Here is a 27,496-nt window from a genome sequence, read left to right on the forward strand (position 1 = left end):
GAGTAAGTGATTAAGAAGTGCATTAGTAAAAATAATTATAATTTAATAAAAATAATTATAAATTAAGATGAATAAATAGTTTAATTAAAATAAAAAATTATGAATTTTAAAATTTGATTAAAATGTATAATAATCTTTTAAAAAAAAAAATTATATGAGATGGACGAAAAGAGTGGACAAATTAAGGGTAACGAATAAGGTAATATATACTAAAAATCAATTCAATATATTAAAAATTATTTACATATCTTCATGGATGTTGAAGCTTTGGGGGCGTCAAAGCGAATAGTATTGTAGTATCGACTAATTTTATTTATTAATATAATATAATATACTTTAAAATTATGTAAATATAATTGTAAAATGACTAATATCGAAGAAAGAAGTCCCGATATCAAATGAATACTCAATACATTTTTAGGTTATAAAATCAACCCATAATCCCAAATGATTCAAAATTTTATTTTATTTCATTTTTGTTTCCTGTTCAAATTAACTTTTCGATTTCTAACAAAAAAAAAAATAATAATAATAATAATAATAATAATAAAATAAAATAAAAAAAATCCAAACCTAAAAATGATCAATCTTGAACTGGTTTGCATTTTCAAGTTGGATTTAATTTTGAAACCCCCAATCTACAAACAAGCACAATCACCAATTTCCAATTTCCAATACAGAACAAACACACCCCAAATCTTAATTCAATCAATTATTAATTTTTATTGACATTACAACATTCGTTCTATTAAACATAAAAAATCAATAAGAACCAATCACACCCTCACCAGAAACCACCGGATGATACTCTTTCAAACCTTCTTCCCCATCGCCGCCGGCAACGGCCGTCTTGTACTTAGCTTTATACTCATTCCAGAGCTGATCAACAGGCTTCCCAATCATCTCCGTAAAATAGCTATCATCGTACCCATACCTCATCCTCTTATTCAGCTCTACTGTAAATTTAGGTTTCAAGCTATCGCAGTACTCCAAAAACCTCTCCGTCACGCCGTACCCTTCGTCCCACCGGTTTCCGGCGCCTGGTTTAATGTACGACGCCTGCGGGTACGTTCCTGACTTCATCATGACGTAATCGGCGATCCCCTCCGCCAATCCCGGCCGGATTTTGCCGTCGCCGTACCACTGGAAGAGATGCGTGATCTCATGGTACATCAAGGACTGGAAGAAGTACTTCGATTTCCACCGGGGGTCGTAATAACGGTCGAGTGCCGACGCGCTGACGTTGATGGCGTTGAGGGGCACGTTGGCGTAGGCGTAGCCGTCGAAGTCAGAGATGAAGATGTCGATGGAGGAGACGTTTTTCCGGTCGGAGCGCCGCGGCTGCTCGAAGAGTTCCTTTATGAATTTGACGACTCTGACGAGGGTTGTCTCGACGTACCACGCCCCAATTTCCTCGGTGAAGAGTGTCCCGCCGGGGGTGTTGGGGACTGTGTTCGTCACCCTGTATTTCATGGCTTCGATGTTGGTTAGAAGTAGAAGGAAGAGAATGGAACAGGCTCCGACATTGTTGATCGCCATGTGCGAACTGTCTGTGTGTAGGTAGAGACAGATTGTGTATGTATTTGTTAGGGTTAGGGTTTTGGTTTTTTAGGTCTTTGTTTTGGATGATTGTTATTTTTGTTACATATTGTTTGTTTTGAGTTAGTGAAGGAATGGTGGGAATTTGGCAAGTGAAAGAATGATGGTAAGTGATGGAGAATTTTAAGTAATCTCATGTTTATATTTGGTCATATAATAAGGTATAAATGTGTATATATTACATTCCATTTAAGTTTTTCAATTTACTATGTCATGGAAAGGAAAGTCCTATGGATGCAAAGAATATAGTCAATGATGTTAATCCAATATAATGTTTATCTAATAACTTTTACTATTTCTACTCTACTTTTAAAAAAAGTAAAATAAAATACACCTTTTAATATTGGAATATGTGAAAGCACGATATGTTAAAAACAACATTCAAAGAGTATCAGTGATATGTATATGTTGAGAATTTGAATAATTTTACGCTTACGAGTCCATTTCACACCAGATCGTCCTTAAAGGGTCAAACTGAATATAATCGATCCACTTAATTCTAAGTAACAATGCGAGTTCCGAAGAAATGAAAGAAACTCAAGAAGCACCAACAACGCAAGAATGACACTGAAAATTGCATGCGCCCAATTCGACTAAACTACCCCTTTGCATTACATTCCATGGTATAGCTTATAACACGGAATTCAAGTTAAATTTGGACTAGTCCATTTATGTCATCATTTCATAGATTGTGAGGTGATGAATTACATGACCACTCCCATTAAAAGAAAAACAACCGTGTACAAAATAAATTTTGTAGGCAAATGAACTCCATTGCAACCCAACTCAAAAAAAGAAAGGAAAAAGCTCTTGGACCACTAATCGACGGTTTATTTGCATAAGATTTTGATGCGGTGTGTACGAGGTCATATGGAATTAAAGAAAGATCAAATCAAGCTTTGCCCTTTTTCTTTCTCTTCGAAGAACATCGCAAAAGACGACTTTTCAACCTTAAAATCTAATTTAAAATTGAACCTGAATGCAGATCCGAATATGACATATATTAAAATTTATATATTTTATTCAAAAGTATTATTATAAAATAATAAATAAATAAAACTAAAAATATACTCATTTTTAATATAATGTATACTCTCTCCGGTCCATTTCAAAATGATCATTTGAGATTTTTTGTAGTAAATTAAGAAATAATAGTATTTTATAGGTTAGTAAAAGTGTGTAAGAAGTTTTGACATTTTGCCCTTTGACTTTATGTATAAAATAATTGTATGTGTAGTGGTATGTTTTTAATTTAAGTAAAAATTAAGTAGTCTAATATTAGGAAAAAGATACTTTGAGGTAGGATTGATGAAAATTGTAAAAAAATACATTAAAATGGAATGGAGGGAGTATTATTAAAAAGTATTTTTTTCATATATATAATTAATATATTAGTAATATATTGATCAGGTCACGGTCGGGGTCGGGTTTACCCCTGGACCCGAGACCCGACCTGAAGCCGATAAGGATACACAATACCCGACATGGACTCGAATCTGATACCCGAATAATCGGATCCGATCTTAAATAAATGGGGCGGGTCCGGATCAGGTTTCGGGTATACCTGGACCCATTACCACCCTTAGAAGTGTGACAACGTAGACGGACATGAAATGTAGGTTCTTGAAAAAAATAAATAAATAAATAAATAAATAAATAAAAATCTTGCATCTCTGAGTTGCCAATTTAAGGAAAGAAATTTATGGGATAAAACATTTATCATAGTCTTTACTTGAGCATTGAGATGTCCGAGAAGCTCTAATTACATGATGTCCTCAACATGAATTTTTTGAGCAATTATTAATTCAATATATATTTCTACGAATGAATTATAACTTTATTGATAGAAGAATTATGCCACAAGTGATGGTATACTAATGAACAAGACTGTTAGGAGGCATGGAAACTAATCAAATAACATGAAGATGAACTCATAGCAATCCAGGACAAGAAAAGCTAAATTGGCTAATTGAGGTAATTAAATTGTGTACAACAACTAATGGAGTAAACTTAATTTGTTTGAAAACTAGTTGTAGGGAGAAAGTCGATGTGCATTCATTCAGGTTGAACAAGTATATTCGTGTCGCAGATTTAACATATTTAACCCGCGGAAGTGTCGGTGTTAATTGAATCAAATTAGTATAGTGTTACAATTTGACTCAATCGACAATTTATAAAAAAAAAATATATAATTAATAAATAATTAAAAATATTTATCTTGTAATATAAATACTTATAGATTAAAATTAAAATAAACAACTAGCTTAATTAAAATTTAAAATAAAACTAAAGTGTGTAATCTTTTTTCAAAATAAAAAATTGACATAAAATGTGGATACACAACAACAACAATGTAGACAAGTGATTTAGGTGAGACAGAAAAAGTAGAAAAATGTGCTACCGTGAAGTCTTATATTTATGTTGTACTCTATAAAATTATTTATTGCGTTAAACTCAATAATTTATTCTAATACGTGGAATTATATTATGTGCTCTTAGGATCTATACCACATAGAATAATATCGTGTGATGTCGGTCTTGATTATATTTGTTGATCCAGTTTTGATTATATTTAACCATAAACATTTGATCTTATCATAACATTCCTTCATTGATTTATAATTATTATTAGTATTACAACATGCTAAGTAACAAATCAATAAAAACCAATCACACCATCACCAAACCCCAACGGATAATACCCTTTCCGACCTTCTTCCCCATCTCCGGCGGCAATGGCGGCCGTCTTGTACTTCGCTTTATACTCATTCCAGAGCTGATCGACAGGCTTCCCAATCATCTCCTTAAAATAACTATCATCATACCCATACCTCATCCTCTTATTCAGCTCCACCGTAAATTTAGGCTTCAAGCTGTCGCAGTACTCCAGAAACCTCTCCGTCACGCCGTACCCTTCATCCCACCGCTCGCCGGCGCCGGGCTTAGCGTACTGTTCCATCGGAAAAGTCCCGGACTTCACCATGACGTAGTCGGCGATCCCCTCAGCCAATCCCGGCCGGATTTTGCCCTCGCCGTACCATTGGAAGAGATGCGTGACCTCGTGGTGCATCAACCACTGGAAGTAATTCTTCGAACTCGATCGGGGATTGTATTGCCGGTCAATCGCCGTCGCGCTGACGTTGATGGCGTTTAGGGGCACGTTGGCGTAGGCGTAGCCGTCGCTGAAATCGGAGATGTACACGTGGACGGAGGAGACGTTTTTCCGGTCGGCGGGGGTCGGCTGCTCGAAGAGCTTCCAGATGAATTTGGTGGCCCTTTCTAGGGTCTGCGCGGCGAAGGCTTTTCCGACGTACTGGTCGAAGACCTTCCCGCCGGGGGTGTTGGGGGCGGAGTTGGTGGCGCCGTACTTCATTGCCGACGTGCAGTTGGTTAGGGTTAGGAGGAGGAGGAGGAGGAGAATGGAGAGAGTTTCGACATTGTTGATCGCCATGGTCGCTATCTGTGTGTGATTGGATAGAGACGATGAGTGAGGTTTAGGGTTATTTTCTTTTTTTATAGGTGTTTGTTTTTGAATGATTTTTATTTTGTTATTTATTGTTTATTTCTGAATTGTGAAGAAGGGTGATACGATTGTGCTTGAAAGGATTGTGGTATTAATTGAGTTGGGATTTGATTTCCGATTAATAAAGTTTGGGATGTTTTGGTTTATGGTGAATTACTATAATTTCTTTTAATTTATTGTGAATTGGTTGACTATGATGCTATTTTTATTATTATTTATTTTCAAATCAAATACCTGCAAATTAGGCTTGATAAGATATTGCGATGCTTACACTATAAATATAAAATATGTCATTATTAAAAAAAATCGCTTTTTAAATGAATCATATGTGACATGAAAATTCGGAGGCGTCGTGATTTGAATTCATAATTTCACGATGACGAGGCAGTACTACATTAGAATTTGATCCCATAGTTTGGCACTTACTAATATTTCAATGTTTAATATGAGTTAACATAGACTTTAATCCAATATCTTTTTTTATATACACTAACAAAAATCAAGTTAAAATAAGCATGACACACAATTCAAATAATCTAAACGGTATGTTTCCTTGCGAGTTTTTTATCCTGATTTTACTATTTAAATTTATTTTTTTTAAACAAATATCAAATTAAATATCTATTATTTATTTAATATTACACCAAAATTTTATTTTACATTCATAAAATATCACGTCAATATATATTTATATCACATCATCTAATTATTTTAATTCACAATGTTATTATTCAAAATCAAAATACAAAATCAAAATCTTTAAAGTAAACACACCCGGTACATTTCTTGTAATAATAATTAAATGCAATAAAAAATATTTGGCTCACTATTCGTTTACAGTTAATTATATTTTGCAAAATCTATCACATTAAATATATATATATATTTATTTATATTGCATCAAAATTTTATTCTTTATAATTCAAATCAGCATATTATTTAATGTGGTATATTGTAAAAATAAATAAAAAATTATATATTTATGGAGAATCATACATGATTAAAAAAAATGAAATCACAACCTGAAATTATCGAATTTAAACATTTATTCAATTATTTCTACTATATTTCAAACCAGCATAAAATTTTAAAATTTTTCCAGTTGGGTTGAACTACGATCAACTCGTGATTGTGATGGTAATCCGCATTCGCTATTTGAAAGTGCGTACAGGATAACGCTGATCGAGCCTAATATCCTACAAATCAGGCCCGACAGGCAAGTCACACTAAGCGAACCATGTGTGACATGTGATCTGAAGCGTCGAGGGTTTGAACCCATAACCTCATGATGACAAATCTAACTCCCGCCCCATCAAAATTAATCTTTGATTGTGAGGGTATGGTCAAGATTAATCTTACCTGCTATACATGATTTTTAAGTGTGAAAGTAAATAAAATAATACCCTCTCTACAATATCAATTTGGGCTTTCAGCTCAATAAATATTTGGGTGTATTTTTTTTTGATAAATTTGGAAAAAGAATGGTTTGAATTTGATACGAAAATAATATTTGATGTAATATTTTGTGAGATGAGAAAATGTATTTTTTCGAAAAAAGCAGAATTTAAATAGTAAAATTCGAAGAAACTGGGTTAAAGAAACATACCTTGACAAATGTATAACTTTCTTTATTTCATTTTATTTTAATATAATAGACACAATGTTGTGTTTTGTTTAAAAAAATTTTATTATTCATTTATTTTATTTTTAAAAAGTATAAATAAAATATTTTTTTTTTATAATAAAGTAATTTTATATTTAAAATTCAGAATCCACACAACCACAGTTCTCTATTCTCTAGATAATCGGTATAGCGGCCTGGGAGTTTGAACTCATAATATCACGAGGCCATCCCTCACGGGACCTATTACCACTTTTTTTTTTTTTTTTTAAATAACGTGGGAACCGCAGCCGTTATCTAAAAGTGCGTACCGGATAAACCATTGATCGAACCTAATACCCCATTTCTTTAATTTATTAAAAATTGTTTTAGACTATTATAGTACTCTCTCCTGTACATTTCAAATGACCTTTTGGAATCATGCACTAAAATAAGAATTAATTGTATTTTATTAATTATTAGAAATATGTAAGGAATTTTGACATTTTTATTTTTTATTGGATGTATAAGGTAATTATATGTGTAATGGTTTGTTTGTAATTTAAGTAAAAATTAAAAGTATTTTAATATTAGTGTATTATTACTTTTTTTTAAAATAGTAAATGAATATTTTAAAATAAAACAAATGAAAATAGTAAAAATTATATTTTGAATTTGGTCAAAAGAGTATATTTTATTGAAATATATTTTGTAAAACACTTAATCACATGTTTTAAATTTAGTTTTAATCTTATATATTATGCATAAATTAAATACTACTCCCGACAAATGATTCATTTTCCTTTTTATGTCCATCGTTCCATTGAAGATGACCTCTTTTTATTTTTAGAAAATTTATTCATTTTAAATATATTTAAAAAATATAAATTAATTTAATTATATTTCTAATTATAAATTTCTCTTTATTTCCCTCTCTTCTCAATAAATAAATATTTTTATCTATATTTAAAATTTTTTATTTTTAATAAAATTAGTTTTAAGTTAATTATAAATAAATAAATTAATTTTTTTATTTATTTGTAGTATTATATAAAATTTGATTCTCTACAAAATGATATTCATATTGTATATATTTTATTGATATATAATGCTAAAAATATTTAAAACTCCAAAAATATTATTCATATAAAAATAATAAAATTATATTATAACTTATTATTAACAGCTTATACAGGCCTAAAATATCAAGTTAGGCAAAAGGATCATCTTAACCTGAGGGAGCATATAGGAAATAATTATTATCTAAACCAATTTCTAACCACAATTAACCCCAACAACCTACCAGCCACACAATAAGCATTTTGTAGCTGTATAATATAAGCACATTATTGTCGTCATTTTGAACAGCCATGATAATGGCAGTAATGATGTAGAAGGTCCATGGCGTTCAACACCAGATGTACATCTTCACCATTTATACTTTAATCCAACGGTTCAAACTTTTCCGGATCAATATGGTGATCAAAATCCTGGAGCTAGTAACAGTTGACCCGTACTTTCTTCCCCAAATTTGAAATTTCCAACGTCTGAATAACGTTCAAGCCGCCATTCGGCTCCGATCACTGCTCCTCAATCCCACCCACCACTAAAATTTTCCACATAACTATTCCCCCTCGGATTCTCCCCAATTCTCTACCGTAACAACCTTTAACGCCATGGCTTCTGACGGATTCCGACCGCTGGACGAGAAGTCGTTGGTGGAGTATGTGAAGGCTACGCCGTCTTTGGCTGCGAAGCTGGGGAATCAGTTCGACAAGCTGGATGTCAGAGAAGTAGGCGATGGAAATCTCAACTTTGTTTATATTATCGTTGGCGAATCAGGTTCTTTGGTCGTCAAACAGGTAGAATTCTTCTTCTTCTTCTTCTCCTTTATTTTATTTTGATGTTATAAAATTATATTCAGTGATGATCTCATTGGGTGCTTACTTCGTTTGATTTGTTTCGGATTTTGATTAACATCGAGTTGTTTGTGAATTTCTGCTGTTCGTATACTGATAGTGATTTTCTTCGTTTGCCCTAATTTACGACTGTTGCGTTCGAGGAAATTCAATTTGGGGCAAAGAATCAATTCATCATTACAAAGAATGTTCATATTTCTGTGCTTAGTTCATTTGATTAGTTCATCATTGTGATCATTCATCCATTCACTGACCAGATTTAGCTAAATTTCAGCAATATCACCTATTCTGCAAATGGATTCAATGTTCAATTCTAACTTGAATCTGATTTAAACTGGTTTTGTTCAAAATCTTCTCAGGCTCTGCCATACATTCGTTCTATAGGTGAATCATGGCCGATGTCGAAAGATCGTGCCTACTACGAAGCCATAACATTGCAAGAACACTGTAGATTGTGTCCTCAACATGTTCCTGAAGTCTATCATTTCGATAAGAAGATGTCTCTGATTGGCATGCGATTTGTCGAACCACCTCATATTATCCTACGAAAAGGATTGATTGCTGGAATCGAGTACCCTTTACTAGCCGAACATATATCAGAATACCTGTCCCGGACACTGTTCTATACCTCTCTGCTTTATATGAACACCACAGATCATAAAAATGGAGGCAAGAAATCTCATAAGCATCGATGTTGACCACAAATTCGAGCTTTAAATAATTCGTTGTTTAATTCTGCAGTGGCGAACTACTGTGGGAATGTGGAGTTACGTAGGCTTACCGAGCAGGTTGTCTTTTCGGATCCATACAGGGTTGCTGAATTCAATCGTTGGACGAGGCCTTACCTCGATGATGAAGCTCAGGCAGTTCGGGAGGATAACATTTTGAAGCTAGAAGTTGCCGAGTTAAAGTCTAAGTAATGTGCTCGAAATATTTATGCCATTTGAATCTTGCAGCCTTAATTCGATTTTTTAGTTTCTTAGAAGCTGTTCTTGGGGCCTTTTTGATTCAGGTTCTGCGAGAGAGCGCAAGCTCTGATACACGGCGACCTCCACACAGGTTCAATCATGGTCACGGCTGACTCGATGCAAGTCATAGATCCCGAGTTTTCCTTTTACGGCCCAATGGGGTTTGATGTCGGAGCTTTTATTGGGAACTTGATCTTAGCTTATTATTCTCAAGACGGGCATGCAGCCGCCGGTGCTGATCGCAGAGTACTCGCTTCTGGCCCTGTTTATATATATATATATATATAATCTTTAATCGAAGCATATATAGTTACGTATTCTTGCTGCAGTCATATAAAAAGTGGATATTGATGGCGATTGCGGATACTTGGAACCTCTTCTTCAAGAAATTCGCTGCTCTTTGGGACAAACATAAGGACGGGCCTGGCGAGGCGTATCTGCCAGAGATTTACAATAATCCAGAAGCCCGGTTGCTCGTAAAACAAAAGTATATGGAAGAGCTCTTCCATGACAGCCTCGGATTCGCGGCTGCAAAAATGATCAGGTTTCTGTGTTCTTGAAATTACTAGATGTGTTCTAAATATTTCGATAGATGAGGAGGATGTGACGATGGATATTATGATCGAGTAATTGCAGGAGAATCGTAGGTGTAGCTCATGTGGAAGATTTTGAAGCAATCGGAGAGGCTGCTCCGCGCGCAGAATGCGAGCGAAGAGCTCTTGGCTTCGCGAAAACTCTTCTGAAGACGCGACAAACATTCCATGACATAAGCCAAGTTGTTTCTGCGATCGAGCTGCACGATGAAGCAGTGTAAGCCCTGATTATTCTTTCTGTGTACATGTTCAGGCAGGCTTTCCTGTGTAGTGTCTGAAAACGTTATGTTGCAATAATGGAGTGCGTCCGCCATAGTTAGTCGAGCACAAGAACAAGATGACTGCCCTGTCCTGTCTTGTCCTGTCATCCTTTGTGATGTTCTATTAATTTCTAGCTGTAACATTTGATATACATTGCTATAGTTTCGTTTGTATTGTATACTATGGGAATAAAGGGTCGGTCTGTTTTATTAGATGGAATTGGCACTGTATTCTCAATTTTTAATTTTTATTTTTATTTTTTCATCTCAAAATTATCTTTTCTATTTTTGATTTTTTTTTTGAGATTTATTTATAATTTGATATTTTAATATTTCTCTCATATATACAAATAGTATATTTTTGTATATTTAAAATAAAATATAATTTGTTTAGTATTGATTGAAATAGGTTTAATGTAATTTATTTAGTATTTGTTGAAACATATGTTCGATGAAAGTGATCTTTATTTGTAGTGTATAAGAGTATCTTATATGTTAAAATTTGGCTATGTAAAACTATATTATGTAATGAGTAGGACGTTTCCTCCTCGAACACTTTTTCGTCGGCTTAGCAACTTTTCGAGGCTCACGAAAGCTCATTAGTACAGCCTCACACATGACTTCATTCTAAACTAGAAAGTAAAAACACCACAGGATGCACTCAGCAAATTAGAATATATATTAACTTTCTCTAAAATAAAGTACAACCAAAAGGTCCTCTCCTCTATCTATATATATATATATATATCGAGAGAGAGAAACTCTAAATGATCCGGCTTAACATAGACAAAAGCATATCCACTTTCGGATAGATGCTATTTATATATTAAGTAACAATTATTAATTAAATTTTACCAAATAACTTTAAATAAATAACTAATTCATAGATTTTCAAATCAACATATTGTTTTGCATTTCAAACTAAAAAATTATGTTACTATGCTCTCGGCATGTTTTTTGTTCAGCATGTTTTTTTAATAAGAATCTACTATTTTTGTACTATTCTTAATAAAAACGTTATTTAATAAAATATTATTTGTTCACTTTATTTTTATTGAATTATTAAATTACAAAATAATTATTTAAAAATATTTTATTTTTATATAAATATTTATATTTTATTATTATACTATTATTTTTTAAATAAAAAAATAAAAATAAAATTATTTTTATATCGCTCATTATATTTAAATATTATTGTTTTTAAATTTTATGAAAAAATAATTATTTATTTTTAAATGAATAAAAATAATATTATATAAAAATACTAATTAAAATAAAATATAATCAAAACGAAATTCAAATCCAAACTAAACAAAAATTGATCAACCATCACTTGGTTCGCCAAACACCCCTCCTAATATTTTTATATTATTATATTAATTGCCCCCATTTAATTAAAGCAATACAGCTTTAAAGAGCATAGACCAAATTAATTACTTAACTCCATTCTCGTATTTATAAATTCATCTGTATGATGTAAAGATAATGATATTTATATAATATATTATATTATTAATATTATATGATATAAAAATAATACTTTCTCCAAAATATAGTTTTATTGTCTTAGGTACGAAATTTAAAGAATATTGGTAGTTGGTAAAAAATAATGATAAATGACTTTTTTTGCCTTTACGAGTATAAAAAATAGTGATAATTATGTAATAGTAATAAAAAACTAGGGATAGTTTTATAATTATATAATTATTTATAGAAATGATATTATATTTTGAGACGAACAAAAATAGTAAATAAAACTATTGTATTAGAACGAATTGAGTAATATTTATGTAATATATTATATTATTAATATTATATAATATAAAAATAACAATATTTATGTAATATATTATAAATTAAAAATATATGATTAATATTGTATAATATAAAAATAATAATATTTATGTAATATATTATAAATTAAAAATATTTATAATATTAAATAAATAAAAATAATAATCGGGATGAAAATTGAATATTACCGAACGGAGGAAGAGTATTAAGTACACGTATGATTCATTAATGCACAACTGAACAGCGTCAGTTTCCATTTTCCAATTGTTGTCATCACCCTACCCTTAACTCAGAAGTGCGACTTTGCAACAGATTTTGGAACAGCGTTTCTCACGCCAACCAAAAACACGACTTTTTTGAAATTCGCACTCTGACAACAAAACAGAGCAAAATGCAAATTTGATTTTTGAACACTACTCCTCCCCCTTCGCTCAATTTTTTTACTTTCCTACCCAACAAAAGAGAGACCACCCAGCCAAACATAATTACCAAAAACAGTAATTTTTTTATATATTTATTTATACATATTGAATATATATATATATATACAAAAGATGGTTCTATTTCTTGTTTAGTTTCCCCAACTGTTTGTTGTTGTTTTGTCATAATACTACAAAAATTGTGAAAATTAAGGCAGACGATCAGGCAGAGTAAACAGAATCGAGCAAGCCCGCCGACGTCCACAGATCAGCGCCGTTAGATTCCGCCACGTGTACGGTCAGCTCGACTGGGACGAGACACAATCCTCTGCTTCGCAGGTCGTCTTTTCTTGCTTCGTTACTTGATCCATCAACACCCTTCTGCGATTAAAATCAACGGCTGAGATTGAATCATACATCTACGTATCAAATATTCTATACTCTACTTACGGGACCCGGAGGACCTTCTGAGGAACGTTGCAAGTATGGGGAGCACAGGGCCTGGACCTGGTCCTGCAGGAATCTTATGTAGCCTAATGCTTCGTGAAGCACTGATGCCGTGTCCGTCTGTAATGCAATGCAACACCAAAATAGTATATACATCATCATTACATCTTCCGGAGGTCCCGGGACCCCCACAAATTGAACGGTATAGAAGTAGGGATGGATGGACCTTGCCAAAGGGTGAAACGAGCTGTTGCAATGCCGTGATTCTTTCCCCCAGCTTCTGTTTCTTGACAACCTTGCATGTCCAGATCACAACCGTCGGATCGACATTGCAATGCAACGTCAGCCGTCGGATCAATTAAACGGAAAATGCATACATACATAGATATAAATTACAATTACCTTCACATTGCCGCCGTTACCGTTACCGTTACTTCCCTTATGCCTCTTACTGCTCCTCTGATTCCCACTCGGAGCTCCGGGACTTTCGACCCGCGACCCGTCTCTCTTCTTCTGCTGCACAGATATTCACTAATTGTAAAATTATTTCGATTATTAATTAATTAATTATTTAATTACTGACGTTGGATTTGGGCGTGGAGGCTTTGCATGCGGGTTCGGGTTTCTGGGGCGGTTTATGGAGCTCCAGATTGTTACCATTGGCGGCACAATCGCCGAAACAAAGCATCTTTGGAGTGTTGAAAGTGTTACTGTGATCGGAAGATGAGAAGGAAGAAGAAAAGCCGAAGCAGTCGTCGTCAAGACCCGAAATCTCGTTCCCGAACAGGAGCTCTGAATAGCAGCAACCCGGTTCATCCCCAACAAACCCACCATTACTCGCCGCCATTGTTGCAGATTGATTACCCAAACCCTATATACATATGTATGTATGTTTGAAGGAATGGAGAAGACAGCGAAGGAGGAGAGAGAGAGATAGATAGAGAGGAGGAAGAGAGCTTCGGTATTGTCGTCAGTCAGAGAGAGAGAGAGAGTATGAATGGCACCCGAGAAAACCGTGTTCGCTTTATAAACCCAAAGCGGGCAAACGGGTCGGGTCATCTGGAGCGATGTCGTGGCGGAAAGCTGGGGCCGGATCCAGTGAATGTGGCCCATTCGTCCAACATGCGCGCCCTGAGTCATCCCCGACGACCTACTCGTGTGTGCACACCATTTTATTGCTTTTAATTGAAATAAAAAAATAAAAAAATAAATCGGATTTATTTATAATTATTAATTAATTGATTGACATGGCAAAACAAAATAAATATAGATAAATTGCCTAAAATTTATTGTGATTTCACGAAATTAAACCAAATTCTCTATACAGATATAGGAGTATAAAAAATTTGACGCAATTTTATGAAATCATAACTACATTTTGTACAATTTAACTTAAATATAAAATAATATAATAAAGAGACACGTGGGGGAGACCCAGATAAGAAACGTAGGAAATGGGGAAAGAGGGGACAAAGACAAGAGTCTTTTCATAGTTAATTTACTTATAAAAGTGTAAGAAAATGAAATGGACATGGCCATGGCAGCTGCAGCAGTGTGCAAACATTTTAGCTTTGGTTTGGTGGTTCTTCCCATGGCTGCCTTCCCAAAGCACTGGCGCATGTTGAAGAGTTCTGGGAGTTGAGAGCCAGATATGGTTTGGATCGTCGATGGTTTGGGCGTAACAGCATTGGGCATTCGGGTGTGGACGTCCCGGGACTTGTATGTGCTTTTTCAGTACCCTCCTCGTCCCTCTGTTCCTGTGCGCTTCTTCCTCCGACTTCCAACGCAGCGAGCATTTGACTACACATTTTTACTACCCGTTTAATAATAATAATTAATCCATCCGTCCCAAACAATATGCAACATATACTTTTGGTACGAGTTTTTAGGTGAGTAGTATCAAATAGAATAATTTAGAAATTAGGTGATACGATGGAAAGATAAATATATATATATTTTTTTATTTGAATGATTTAAGGAGATAAAGTGTGGGTAGAGATTAAATATAATTAATTATTTCATAGTTTGAAAATATTTGCAGAGTGTTAGGGACAAACAAAAAAAAAAAAATTGCATAATGTTTGGGACGGAGGGAGAGAGTATCATTTTATTTTCATTTATGATTAATTCATATCTTTTATATAAAAAATATTTATTTAATATTTTTTTTGTTTCATATAAATTGGATATTTCTTTTCTTTTTTTTTTATCTATTGTACGTATTTTTAAAAAATAAAATTATATATTTTATATTTTTTTAATTATAATTAAATTATTTATTTATTTTAATATTAATTTATAATTATTTTTATTAATATATTTTTTAATTATTTATTAATTATAATTTACTTAGTTTTTCGTATCTATAGTAACATGGAGAATATATTCGAGACTGAAAAATTATATATATCACTCCAGGATACCTACAGTGTCTATATTGCCGTTTATGTTTGTCCTATATCTCATGTCAATTTATCCGGGACAGAAAAAATATATATATATTCTTTTTGTCTCACCTATTGTATTCATATTGTTGCTTATCACCGTCTCATATCTAATATCATTTTTTTTTAAACTTTAATTTTATTTTAAAAATTTTAATTTATAATTTTTTTTTCAATTTTAATTAGACAAACTAATTATCTTAATTTTAATTTATAATTATTTATATTACAAAATAATTATCTTTACTATTATATTTTTAATTATTTATTAATTATATTTATCATAAATTTTCGCATAGTTACCCAGACATATTGGGTGTGTCGTTGGGAGTATTTATTTATTTAGGGTGTGTTCGTTTGGGGTTTTGGATTTTAGATTGAGATTTGAATAGTAAAAATTTTGAATTTGAATAGTTGTATGATATGATATAAATAAGTATTGATTTGAATGTAAAATTGATTTTTAATATAATATAAAAAATAGATGTTTGATTTGATATTTTTGGGAAAAAAAAATTGGATGAATAATTGGATTTAAATCCAATCCTCCAAACAAACACACCCTTAAATTGTATGACCTTGAAAGAAATTATTAAAATTCCTAAACCTAAAAAAATTATTTTCTTCGTTCTAGTTAAATTATTCTATTAAGTTTAATACGAAGTTTTACGTGTTGTTGTGTAATTAGTAAATAATTAAAAAGTGTATTAGTGAAAATAATTATAATTTAATAATATTAATTATAGATTAAAATTAAAATTAAAATTAATATGACTAAATAGTTTAATAAAATAAAAATATTATAAATTATGAATTTTAAAATGTGATAAAGTGTATAAGTATATTTCAAAAAAAAAAAGAAATGACAAATTATGTGGGACGAACGAAAATAAAAATATAAGATAAATTAAGTTGGACGAACAAAAATAAAAATATGAAACAAATTAAGTGGGACTGATTGAGTATTATTGTTTATGTGGGTGTGTTTGTTTGGAGGTTTGGATTTTGAGTTGAGATTTGAATAATAAAAATTTTGAATTTGAATTGTTGTATGATGTGATATAAATATATGTTGATATGATATTTTGAATGTAAAATTAATTTTAAGTATAATATATAAAATGAAAAATAGGTGTTTGATTTGATGTTTTTTGAGAAAAAAAATGGAATGAACAGTGAATTTAAAATCCAATTTCCCAAACAAACACACCCTTAATTTTAAAAGGGTCTTTTGGGATTAATAGTATATTAGAAAATAATAATAATATTTTATAAATTAATGAAAATGTATAGAATTTTTTTAATATATTTGTATAAATTAATATATATAATGATAGGTTTATAATTTAGATAAAAAAAATATATTTTAATATTAACTGTTATTTTTCCTAAAATTCTATGATTGCATTTACCTTCTACGTGTAATTGTCTTAACATTAAAAATATTCTTATATTTTATATTGTTTGTACAAATCTATAGAGATATTTTTTTGTCATTTTTTCTTATTCCGTATTACGTTTTATATAATAATTAATATTCAAATATAAATACTCAAAAAATAAATGTAATTCTTAAAGCCGTCCCCGCAAAGATGATTCTTTATATTTGAGCACTGGAATTTAAATAGTATGAATTAGTTATTTAATGATTAAAAAAAATTTAAAAATGTATCAAAATATTTTTAATATTATTTTTAAATAAAATATATATAATATAAATAAATAAAAAAACATTATTTATTTGTCAGTACTATCAATTAGTTTTATAAAAATTTGAAAGTTTTAAAATAAATAAAAATATTTATTAATTAAAATGAAAGATAAAATAAAAAAATTTAAATTTAAAAAGTTAAAATTTAATTAAATTATTTAAGATTGATAAATTATTAGGATCATAAGTCGGCGGGAATAATTCGGTCGTAAGTTTATGGACTTGTCAATGCGTAGCAGCTGATCTTTCCCCAAAAACCTTTGGGAGAAACCCTAGCGACTTCCCCCAAAATTCACACACGGCAAAACAGATGGCTTGGAGAGGGTCGGTTTGTAGATCTTTCGTCTCCACCGCGAGGGCTTCAGTGTTACGCTCGACGCCCCGCCGTGTCACGCCTCCTCCGCTTGCTGCTCCTCGCCGGATTGTTTTCTCGAACCCTAGGTGTTTAATTTCGAATCCATGTGCTTTAATTTGCATTCTTACGCTCCTGCGCCCGTGTAAATCATCTTATTCATTTATTTTTTCTTTACGAACTTGGTGCCGCGAGCTACGAAATCGAATTTGTTATGTCTCAGGAGTTACTATCTTTAATTTGACTGTGTAATTGTGATGGTGTGATGATTGGCTTGATTGCTTTTCCTACTTCGCGCTTTTGTGTGTGCGGGCGCTTGTTTTCTTGAGTATTGATGCATTTATGGCTTGATATGTTGGTACTGCAGGACACTTGGGGTACTGGGATGCGCGCAGTCAATGTTGCCACTGAATAGCGGGATTAGGCTGACATCTTACTTGACCGTCAATGTGCGGGCCTGCTGTGAGTTGTCCCAAGGTACGTTCTGCCTCATGAGTAAGCTTGTGATTTATGCGTGTGTCTAAGACTGTTGTTCCTGATGGTACGGTACTATTTGGCAGAAATGTGATCTGTTTTAATGTTTCCTTTTTCTATGTGAGTAATTTTAAGTTGGTTTCAGAATTAGTGATCTCGGAGATGTTTTAATGTGTTAAGGTTTGAAGCTATTGAATTGTTAATCTTAATCAAATTTGGTTGATAAAGAGAGTTGAAATTGTTGGGATTGATAGGGAGGAATGGAAAAGATGGGTGATATCAGCAGGGCCTTCTTCCACCAATCAAGGCCGGATCCTGATGCATTAGGTTGATTTATTTATTTGTTTTTCTTCTCTGGTTCGTTAATTTTGTAGTTCGACATGGTGTGGTCTTGTTTGCATTTAAGGCGGGTTTAGAATGATTTTATGATATTGTGTCTTAATTGTCTTTTGAACTAAATCTAAACTTTACAGAAGGGTAAAATGTGTAATTCTTCATTTGTTTTCTTGCCACCATGGCCGTGATCTATACTATTGGGTGCAATTTTGTAACTAACAGAGATTTTGTTTCCCATTAGACTCTGTTTTCTTTTAAAAGCAAATAGACAATCAATTTGAATCTTCTAGTTGCATTTTCATTATTCCCCTTTATTTGCTTATGTGACTTGCTTATATATATATATATTAGCTTGTGGCATTTAGGTGCTTGTTCAGTAAGATTGCATTCAGGCTGTAGGGCTACCAACAAGTCATTGAGTTAGTGGAATTTGGGAAATGAATATTTCCAATGGCATAGCTGTGTTCCCCACCACCCCGTCCCAATTTTATTTTCCTGAAGGATGTTATTAGATTTTATTTGTGTTCTGTTCCTCTTTAATGCTCAAGATGTGGAGGCCCTACATGCTGATGCCCTGTGTTATGGCTTTGGGCTCACCAAGCTCACTATAATTGGACCAAATTCAATCATCTTACAATCTTTTCCAATCATAAGATATGTATCAGTTTTAGATCATTTTGTAATCATGCCCATGTGTGATAATACAAGCTTTGTATTGGCAGGCACTTGAAGATGATGTTACACAGGGCGCGCAAGTGCTTGAAGATTTGTGGTCTTGCCAAAATAGGTATTTCGCAGGAACTGTCCCCCGGGAAATCACAAAAGAAACACCAATAAAGAACATATATAAGTGTTCTTCGTATGTACCTAGATCGTAGTTGCAATTTGAGGCTAGGCAGCAGCAGCAGTTTGACATGAAACACTGAGCACTCTTTAGTCTTTCCGCGCTCATGATTTATTTGAATACTTTCATGTGAGCAGTGGGATTTTTTCATGCTTATATCTATTTTACTGTGAAATGAAAATTTGCTTTTATTCCTAACTTATAATAAGAGCTTGTCTTTCTTGTGATCATTCTGAGATAGGAGTGATTCTAATTCTACTAATGGAGGTAAGGTACCCTGAGTACAATTGGTAATTTCATAATGAAAAGCACTCATACTTATTTAATTTAACAACCACTTGCAGATCTAATGTTATGATACATATATATTTAGGCATCAGACACAATTGAGTAGTTCTTATCTCTGTTTGCTTGTGGGCAATCCATGTGATGGTCCCATTTAGGCATAAAACATCCAGAATAGATATAAACATAAAAAACACATTAGTCTTTCCTGTCACATTAATGGAGTCTTCTTCTGTCCTCTAGTGAATATTGTGGGATCAACTTCTGTTCATTGCCCTGTATGATGAGGGATACCCAATAATTTAGTATCCAGTATTTAATTTCTATAGAAGTGTATGGATAAGGAAAATGATCTTTCTGTCTAATTAAACAAGGAAAAAAACAGTATACTTTTTATCTAATAGCATTTCTTGAAACCCCAGCATGAAGACACCCCACTTAGATCCTCATGTTTTCAGTGGAAACTGGTTCACATGCCCCACAGATCTATCCCTTTCCTGTACTTTTATTTAGGCATTATTGTCATGTCCTTAGAAAGAACCCCACCACTTTCCCATAGTAGTTTTTGATGGTCACAATATAAAAACACCCCATATGATGTCTCATTATTGTTCAATAATACTTTGTGTTATTATAATTGTTCTTTATTGGATGCGTTTTGTGGTTCACTCAACTTTCTGTTGCATGCAGTATATATAACCATATATAATGTTTCTCTATTCTTATACATGGCTGTCATCTCTTTTCTATCAAATGTCCCATAGGGAAAGGCACGATGAGTGATCATCAGACTCCCCTATACTCTTTAAGCTTGACATTATTAATGGCAGACAGCATATTTTAGCCTAGTCACATGATTTGATTGCAAAATTAGTCACTATGACCGAAATTGACAAATGGTGTTTCCACAAACAATAAGAAACACCATAAGTGGAAACAAAGGAAGATGGCGTCAGCAATGCCCCATTGAGTATGCATCTCCTACCCAAAGTAAGCACACACATATATATATATATATATATGTTTGTGTATGTACATAGAATACTCACAGACTTTCTAACTTTCACACACTTCCCACACCAATTGTACAAATGCAGAGCAGAGAAAGCAGCACCAATGAAGAAGATGGAGGAGAGTGGCTGGATTTGAGCCTGGGGAGAAATGGAAGCTGCAATACAAATCGAAATCGAAAAAATGAAGAAGGGGTGTTGAAATCAGGGAAGGTTTTCTCCTGCAACTTCTGTGCAAGAAAATTCCACAGCTCACAGGCATTAGGGGGTCACCAGAATGCCCACAAAAGGGAAAGAGGCACCGCTGCCATGAATCTTCCCATCTTCAGATCACTAGGAGTGCAGCCTCACTCCTTCGTCCGGAAACCCGGCAATGGTAGAACCACCAGTGGCTCAGCCTCTGCCTCTGTGGCCAGATTCAATCAGGGCGGTGGTGGCGGCGGCAGCTGCTCTACAGCGCAGCCATGGCTACCCCTGACTCTGCAAGAAGAAGAAGCTGCAGGTGTTTTCTGGCCTGGAAGTTTCCGGTTTGATTCGCAGCAAGCTGTAGTAATGGAGTCGTCACCGGAGATGGAGACGACGGTGATCGATTTGAATCTTAAACTTTAGGCGTTGTACTTATAGTTAGTTAGCTAGTTTGTTTATTGTATATATATATAATTAAATGTTAAAAATTTCGTGTGTTTTCAGAGATGAATATTCACGTTAGCACTCGTGATTTTGAATGTTGATAAAATGATCTGATGAGAATTATATTGGTCAGGAAGGGAGAACCTATTAATCTGTGAATTAGAAGGCCAATTCAGGCACTTTTCTGCTAGATTTAATATATGCTATATATTTTCTTAAATAAGAAATTGTATAGTTTTTCTATATATATATATATGAAGTAGTGTGGGTCTTATTTACATATATATATATATATATATTTTTTTTTTCTTTTAAAATTTCATACTATTATTTTATCGTATTAATAATTTGGAAAAAAATTAATTTTGGTCTCAATATAATCAAAATTAATTCATTTTGGTCCCAATATAACTAAAATTTATCAATTTTGGTCCAAATATAAAAAACTCATCAATTTTGGTTCCAATAGAAACAATTTCAATCAATTTTGGTCTCATTATAAACAATTTTTATCAATTTTGGTCCCACCGTTAAAAAACTAACGGAAATTGCTGACATGGACACGACGGAGGTGACGTGGCAGTTGACATGGAAAGTACATGACCATGTACAAGTATACACGGTCATGTACAATTATACACGACCATGTTGTTACAGGGCCATGTATATCTCAATATATAATTATACATGGTCATGTTGTTACACGGCCATGTTGTTACATAACTATGTATATTTCAGTGTATAATTATACATGACCATGTTGTTACACGGCCATGTATAATTCTACACGGCCGTGTATCTTTCTGTTTCTGTCTAAAATTTTAATTTTTTGTTATATTTTTTTAAAAAAATATATATTTGAATTTAAAATAGTTGATATAGTTAAAATGGAAATAATAATAATAATATAATTAAAATATATCAATTTTAGTTCAAATATAAGTGTTTATCGAGTATGTTCTTTTGAAAGAATTTGTCTAAAATTATACTATTTAGAGAAATTTTTTTGCTAAATAGTAGAATTTTAGACAAAATCTTTTAAAAGAACATACTCGATAAATACTTATATTTGAACTAAAATTGATATATTTTAATTATATTATGATTATTATTATTTTTCATTTTAACTATATCAACTATTCTAAATTAAAAAAAAAAAATTAAAATTTTAGACTGAAACAGAAAGATGCACGGCCGTGTAGAATTGTACATGGCTGTGTAACAACATGGCCATGTATAATTATACATTGAAATATACATGGCCCTGTAACAAGATGACCGTGTATAATTGTACATGGCCGTGTAACAACATGACTATGTATAATTATATACTGAAATATAAATGACCATGTAACAACATGGCCGTGTATAATTGTACATGGCCGTGTACTTTCCAGGTCAACTGTCACGTCACCTCCGTCATGTCCACGTCAGCAATTTCCGTTAGTTTTTTAACGGTGGGACCAAAATTGATAAAAATTGTTTATAATGGGACCAAAATTGATTGAAATTGTTTATATTGGAACCAAAATTGATGAGTTTTTTATATTGGGACTAAAATTGATAAATTTTGGTTATATTGGGACCAAAATGGATTAATTTTGATTATATTTGGACCAAAATTGATTTTTTCCCTGATAATTTATTGATAGGAAATCGTTATTGGAGTTATTGAAGCTAGAGTCAACACATATAAAATAGGATTAACTTTTGATTGCGAGGTTATCGGTTCAAAATTTTGATACTTCAAGTCACCCGCTATACAATTCGTCTAATGTGATTTGTCTGTCAGATTTAATTTGCAGGGTATTAGGTTCGATCGTAGTTGATCCGTCATTAAAAAAAAAAAAAAAAAAGTTGATTTTAAGCATAAAATAAATTAAAATTATTATATGCTGATTGAATTGAATAAATGTATTATAGACACATTTAATGACACAATTAATGTAGTCACGTATGTAATCATTAATATCATTCTTAAGAATTACTGTAAAATCCAAATTCATCCAATAAATGGGCTTTAATTTTTATTGATTTGGTGGCGTAACTCTAATTGTGTTTACCTATTTTGTAAATCTAATTTTCAATAAATATTATTAAAAATATAGTATATAATATATATATTATCTCATAAAGTTCGAACTACCAACTTCAAGTATGTGGAGAAAATTTTCAACAGGTTAAACTATACTTTCTCCATTTTTTTGATAATGCGTCCATAATAACACGATGGCTAAAATACTGCTTAAAGAATAAAATTAGCAAATTTCTATTGCATAAAAAAAAATATATATATATATATATGATTTTAACTGAATAACAATTTTCTGTAACTTTTTTTACATTGAAATATATATACAAAAATCTGTTCAAATAAATTAAATAAACTGTGCATGACAATAACGTACTAGTATTGATACTTAAATTTATTAGATTGAGTAATCTTGTTGTATCCTAGCTGATAATTGTGTAATTAAAATTTGTAATTAATTGAATTGTCCTAAAGTATTGTTTACATTAACAATTTATTTTGCTTTATATCAACAATAAATCTAAAAATAATCTAATTACTATATTATTTTACAATTATGTAATCTATTAAAATATTACTATTATAATTTTATCCAATAAAATAAAGTAAAATATGATATGATATAATCTATATCTAAATCTATAACAGTTTCAATCAGGCTTTGATTCTTGATTCGATACAACTTCCACTTTCACCTATATATATATTACATCAATCGATTGATTACAAAAAAAAATAAAAATTACAGAAAAACAGAATATCATAAACCCTTTCCAATAACTCCCTAAATCCATGGAGAACAATAACGGGAATATTCCGCCGGCGGCGGAATCTTCCGACGTCAATGGAGACAGTCAGGAGCATGCGCTGCCATTATTGGATTGCTTTGATCTTCTTGATATTGCTGAGAGCTCCAATGTTCGAAATCCCTCAATGCGCCTAAATCAGCACTCCCAAGAACTCAATATGGGTTACCGTTTTATCACTTTCCCGCCGCCGCAGCCGCGGATCAACGCCGGAAATCTGATGAATTCCGGCGCCGTGAATTTCAGTTATCCTCTTCGTCGATTCTCCAATGTAGGAGAGTCGTCGTCGTCGTCGTCGATGAGAATTCAAAACAGGTTGCCGATGCAGTACCCTAATTCTCGCGTCCATGGCGGTTTGAATTTTGGCGCACTTTCTGTAAACAATAATTTGAATTCATGGGGAGTTCTTCGTGATGGTGTTGGTAGTAGCAAGAACAACAACACGAATTTGAATTTGGGGAATTTAATTTCAGCTAGAAGCTATAATTATCAAGAATTACTGAGTTCAAGAAATCCCCAAATTTATGCAAATCAGGGCAACAATTATCACAATACAAACACATTGACGTCGGTATCATCATTGTCGCTGCAGACCTTAAATCCGCAGCCATGGCCGGAAAAGTTAGGATCGGAGACGATCTATCTAATGGCCATGAATTCTGAGCAGCGACTTCTCCTGGAGGAGATTTTGGAGGAGGGAAATCATGCCATCATCGGAGCGATCATTAAATCACTGAAGTATCATATCCATGAGTTAATGGTACATGAAGTCGGGAATTCAGTTATCCAAAAACTCTTTAAGGTTTGCAGTGAAGAACAGATGTCGGAGTTACTTTGGCAGCTGCTTAAATCCGATTCGGAATTCTTAAATGTCTGTTCCGATTTGTTTGGGTGAGTAACTAATTACATATCATATTCAATTTTTGATTTTTATCTTAATTGATCACAATAAGAACACATTAGATATAAATCCATTGCACGCGCACCTATAAAATACTAATACTCTGTACAACATGTGCTATTTGTTATATTTTCATATGAAATCTATAGTAAGCGCACATATAAAATACTCATACTCTATACAACATGTGTTTTCTGTTGTATTTTCATATGAAATCTATACTACGTGCATATATAAAATACCAATACTATATACAACATATGTTATCTGTTATATTTTCATATGAAATTTATAGTACGCACACGTATAAAATATTCATACTCTGTACAATATGTATTATCTGTTATGTTTTCATATGAAATCTATAGTACGCGTACATATAAAATACTCACACATATAAAATATTCATACTCTGTACAATATGTATTATCTGTTATGTTTTCATATGAAATCTATAGTACGCGTACATATAAAATACTCATACTCTGTACAACATGTGTTGTCTGTTATATTTTTATATAAAATCTATAGTATTTTTATGTGCTGATTGGAGCAATCGACATATTATTTGTTCTTTTTCTTATTGCGTGTTCACTAATCTGCGATTATTATTATTATTATTACAGAAAACGAGTCTTACGGACATTGTTTAATAATCTAAAATGTCGGAACCAAAGACTTGCGGTGGCCATTGTTTTTTGTGTGAATGCTGTTGGTCTCACAAACAAATGTCATACCTATGATGTTATTGAGCACTTTCTGGAGAGCTTTAGCCATGAAGAATACAAGGTTTGTACCATTTTTAATCTTCTAGCATTCAGTAGTTTAATTTACTTAATTTTATGCAAATATAAAAAGTGATGGGATTGAATAATTTTAATTTATTTATACGTCGATCGATTGTAGTTTTATTATGCTTAATACTCTATAAGTTGCTGAGTATTACTATTTAATTTGTATGGGCTTATGTACTGAAAATTTAAACTATATAATCAACATTGACTGCTTTTCTAACATATGTATTTTGTGAGCTTTGAAATTATATTGGCTTTCAACTACAATTGGATTTGTTTGTTTTAGTATTTTGATTTGAAGATTTTATTTTTTTTTAATATAGAATTGCATCGATAATATAAAAAATAATATTTTATATTGAATGTTAAATTAGTCAATCATAAAATACTACTTCAATTTTCGATTGAATTAATGAATAAACTAGGATTTGTGTAGTTGTGGTTTGAAATTGAATATCAATTTGAATTTTTATTTAAATAATATTTTTGAGATGAAATAGAGTATATTTTTTTATTGAAAATCGTACATGGTAAATAATACTATTGATTTAAAAATTTGACATTCTAAAAGAACAAAATTAATTTATTTAATATGATGATAAGAATTTTGATGACTTTTGCAGCTATTCATTGAGGCTGTGGCGATAAATTCAACATATGTTTGTACCAATAAAAATGGATGCTCAGTGATCCAAAAGATAATTCATCATGTTCATGCAGTTAATGATTTATCTTCTTGGAGACTTTTCACTTCGGCAATAATATGCCAAGCAGTCCAATTAGCTCAAGATCAATACGGGTACGTCTATATTTTTTTTTATTATTATTATACATTATTTAACTTTACATAAAAGCGAAGCTAATTTATTGTTTAATTGGATGAATTAGAAATTACGTTGTACAATATCTGGTGAAGAAGAAGATACCTGAGATTACACTAGCGATAGTTACTGTATTGTTGGGTAGCTTTGTGCTCCTTTCAAGCAATAAATTCGGGAGCAACGTTGTGGAGGAATGTTTGAGATCCAAAAATCCTCCATATTTAAGTGAAGCTATAATCAAAGAGATAAGCGAGTCTTCACAATTTCTTTCTATCATCAATGACCAATTCGGAAACTATGTTGCGCAAACCATGCTTGATGTTTCAAAGGTATATATATATATATATATGCATAGTCGACATTCTTCAACCTATCTTTGATTTATTTTTAAATTAAATTAAATTTGATAGATGATGATATATAATTGTGTTATGATACGACTGCAGGGTAAATCGAGATACAAAGAACTTGTGAAATATGTGAAGAATCATTATGTGTCGTTACATAGTCATATCCATGGCTCCAAAGTATGGCAAAAGATGAAGGAACTCGAGCGTGCCCGTCGCCTCAAGAACTAATTGTAAAGCTTTTTGTGTCGATATTATTTTCTAGCTATTGATTAATTATGTAATTAGAGATATAGATCTATGTAGTGTTAGCGGAGTGACAACACTAGCTTAGAGGCTTGCTAGTTGCATCGAGGTTTTTGCAGTTTTTGTGTCTTTATTTGAGCTGGATTATGTTTAAACATCTGCTTGTTTTTAAACATATTTTAATAATAATAATAATAATGATTGCGTGCTTATAATTATCCGACAAGACAAGTCACACTAAGTAAATTATGTATGGCAGCAAGATATCAAGAGATTGAGGAGTTCTTTCTACACGATTAGATCACCCTTTACGCTGTCACTTAATCGGAGATAATTAT

The 27,496-nt window shown here is 32.1% G+C and overlaps 7 protein-coding genes across 9 annotated transcripts; 4 read left to right on the plus strand and 3 right to left on the minus strand.

Moving 5' to 3' along the window:
- Window positions 1-762: 762 nt before the first annotated feature.
- On the minus strand, window positions 763-1,539 carry LOC127260426 (uncharacterized). The gene has a single exon (XM_051288160.1). It carries the CDS (start codon window positions 1,537-1,539, stop codon window positions 763-765), a length of 777 nt encoding a protein of 258 aa, XP_051144117.1.
- A 2,716-nt stretch (window positions 1,540-4,255) lies between these two features.
- On the minus strand, window positions 4,256-5,050 carry LOC127260427 (uncharacterized). Its single transcript, XM_051288161.1, has one exon. It carries the CDS (start codon window positions 5,048-5,050, stop codon window positions 4,256-4,258), a length of 795 nt encoding a protein of 264 aa, XP_051144118.1.
- A 3,189-nt stretch (window positions 5,051-8,239) lies between these two features.
- On the plus strand, window positions 8,240-10,682 carry LOC127260543 (methylthioribose kinase 2-like). Its single transcript, XM_051288303.1, has 6 exons — window positions 8,240-8,584; window positions 9,001-9,310; window positions 9,383-9,557; window positions 9,654-9,855; window positions 9,939-10,153; window positions 10,246-10,682. Exons 1-6 carry the CDS (start codon window positions 8,399-8,401, stop codon window positions 10,421-10,423), a joined length of 1,266 nt encoding a protein of 421 aa, XP_051144260.1. The 5' UTR covers window positions 8,240-8,398; the 3' UTR covers window positions 10,424-10,682.
- A 1,896-nt stretch (window positions 10,683-12,578) lies between these two features.
- LOC127261106 (transcription factor bHLH113-like) lies at window positions 12,579-14,107 on the minus strand. Of its 3 annotated transcripts, none has more exons than XM_051289304.1 (5): window positions 13,709-14,107; window positions 13,528-13,641; window positions 13,352-13,420; window positions 13,129-13,245; window positions 12,579-13,056 (listed from the first exon to the last, which is right to left on the minus strand). In XM_051289304.1, the coding sequence occupies exons 1-5, from the start codon at window positions 13,970-13,972 to the stop codon at window positions 12,901-12,903; spliced, it is 720 nt and encodes a 239-aa protein (XP_051145261.1). In that variant the 5' UTR covers window positions 13,973-14,107; the 3' UTR covers window positions 12,579-12,900. The 3 variants fall into 3 exon arrangements, with proteins under 3 accessions (XP_051145261.1, XP_051145260.1, XP_051145259.1); XM_051289303.1 differs by having other exon boundaries at window positions 12,581-13,059; window positions 13,528-13,638; XM_051289302.1 differs by having other exon boundaries at window positions 12,586-13,059.
- Window positions 14,108-17,524: 3,417 nt separating this feature from the next.
- Window positions 17,525-19,419, plus strand: LOC127261213 (uncharacterized). Its single transcript, XM_051289457.1, has 3 exons — window positions 17,525-17,721; window positions 18,000-18,109; window positions 19,165-19,419. The coding sequence occupies exons 1-3, from the start codon at window positions 17,591-17,593 to the stop codon at window positions 19,170-19,172; spliced, it is 249 nt and encodes an 82-aa protein (XP_051145414.1). The 5' UTR covers window positions 17,525-17,590; the 3' UTR covers window positions 19,173-19,419.
- A 142-nt stretch (window positions 19,420-19,561) lies between these two features.
- LOC127261212 (zinc finger protein 4-like) lies at window positions 19,562-21,294 on the plus strand. The gene is made up of 2 exons (XM_051289456.1): window positions 19,562-20,561; window positions 20,669-21,294. The coding sequence occupies exons 1-2, from the start codon at window positions 20,544-20,546 to the stop codon at window positions 21,188-21,190; spliced, it is 540 nt and encodes a 179-aa protein (XP_051145413.1). The 5' UTR covers window positions 19,562-20,543; the 3' UTR covers window positions 21,191-21,294.
- A 2,741-nt stretch (window positions 21,295-24,035) lies between these two features.
- On the plus strand, window positions 24,036-27,143 carry LOC127260428 (pumilio homolog 15-like). The gene is made up of 5 exons (XM_051288162.1): window positions 24,036-24,940; window positions 25,628-25,739; window positions 26,368-26,543; window positions 26,633-26,894; window positions 27,012-27,143. The coding sequence occupies exons 1-5, from the start codon at window positions 24,036-24,038 to the stop codon at window positions 27,141-27,143; spliced, it is 1,587 nt and encodes a 528-aa protein (XP_051144119.1).
- Window positions 27,144-27,496: the final 353 nt, after the last annotated feature.

The sequence above is a fragment of the Andrographis paniculata genome, unplaced genomic scaffold (genome assembly GCF_009805555.1).
Source record: "Andrographis paniculata isolate CXL003 unplaced genomic scaffold, ASM980555v1 Contig62END, whole genome shotgun sequence".
NCBI lineage: Eukaryota > Viridiplantae > Streptophyta > Magnoliopsida > Lamiales > Acanthaceae > Andrographis > Andrographis paniculata.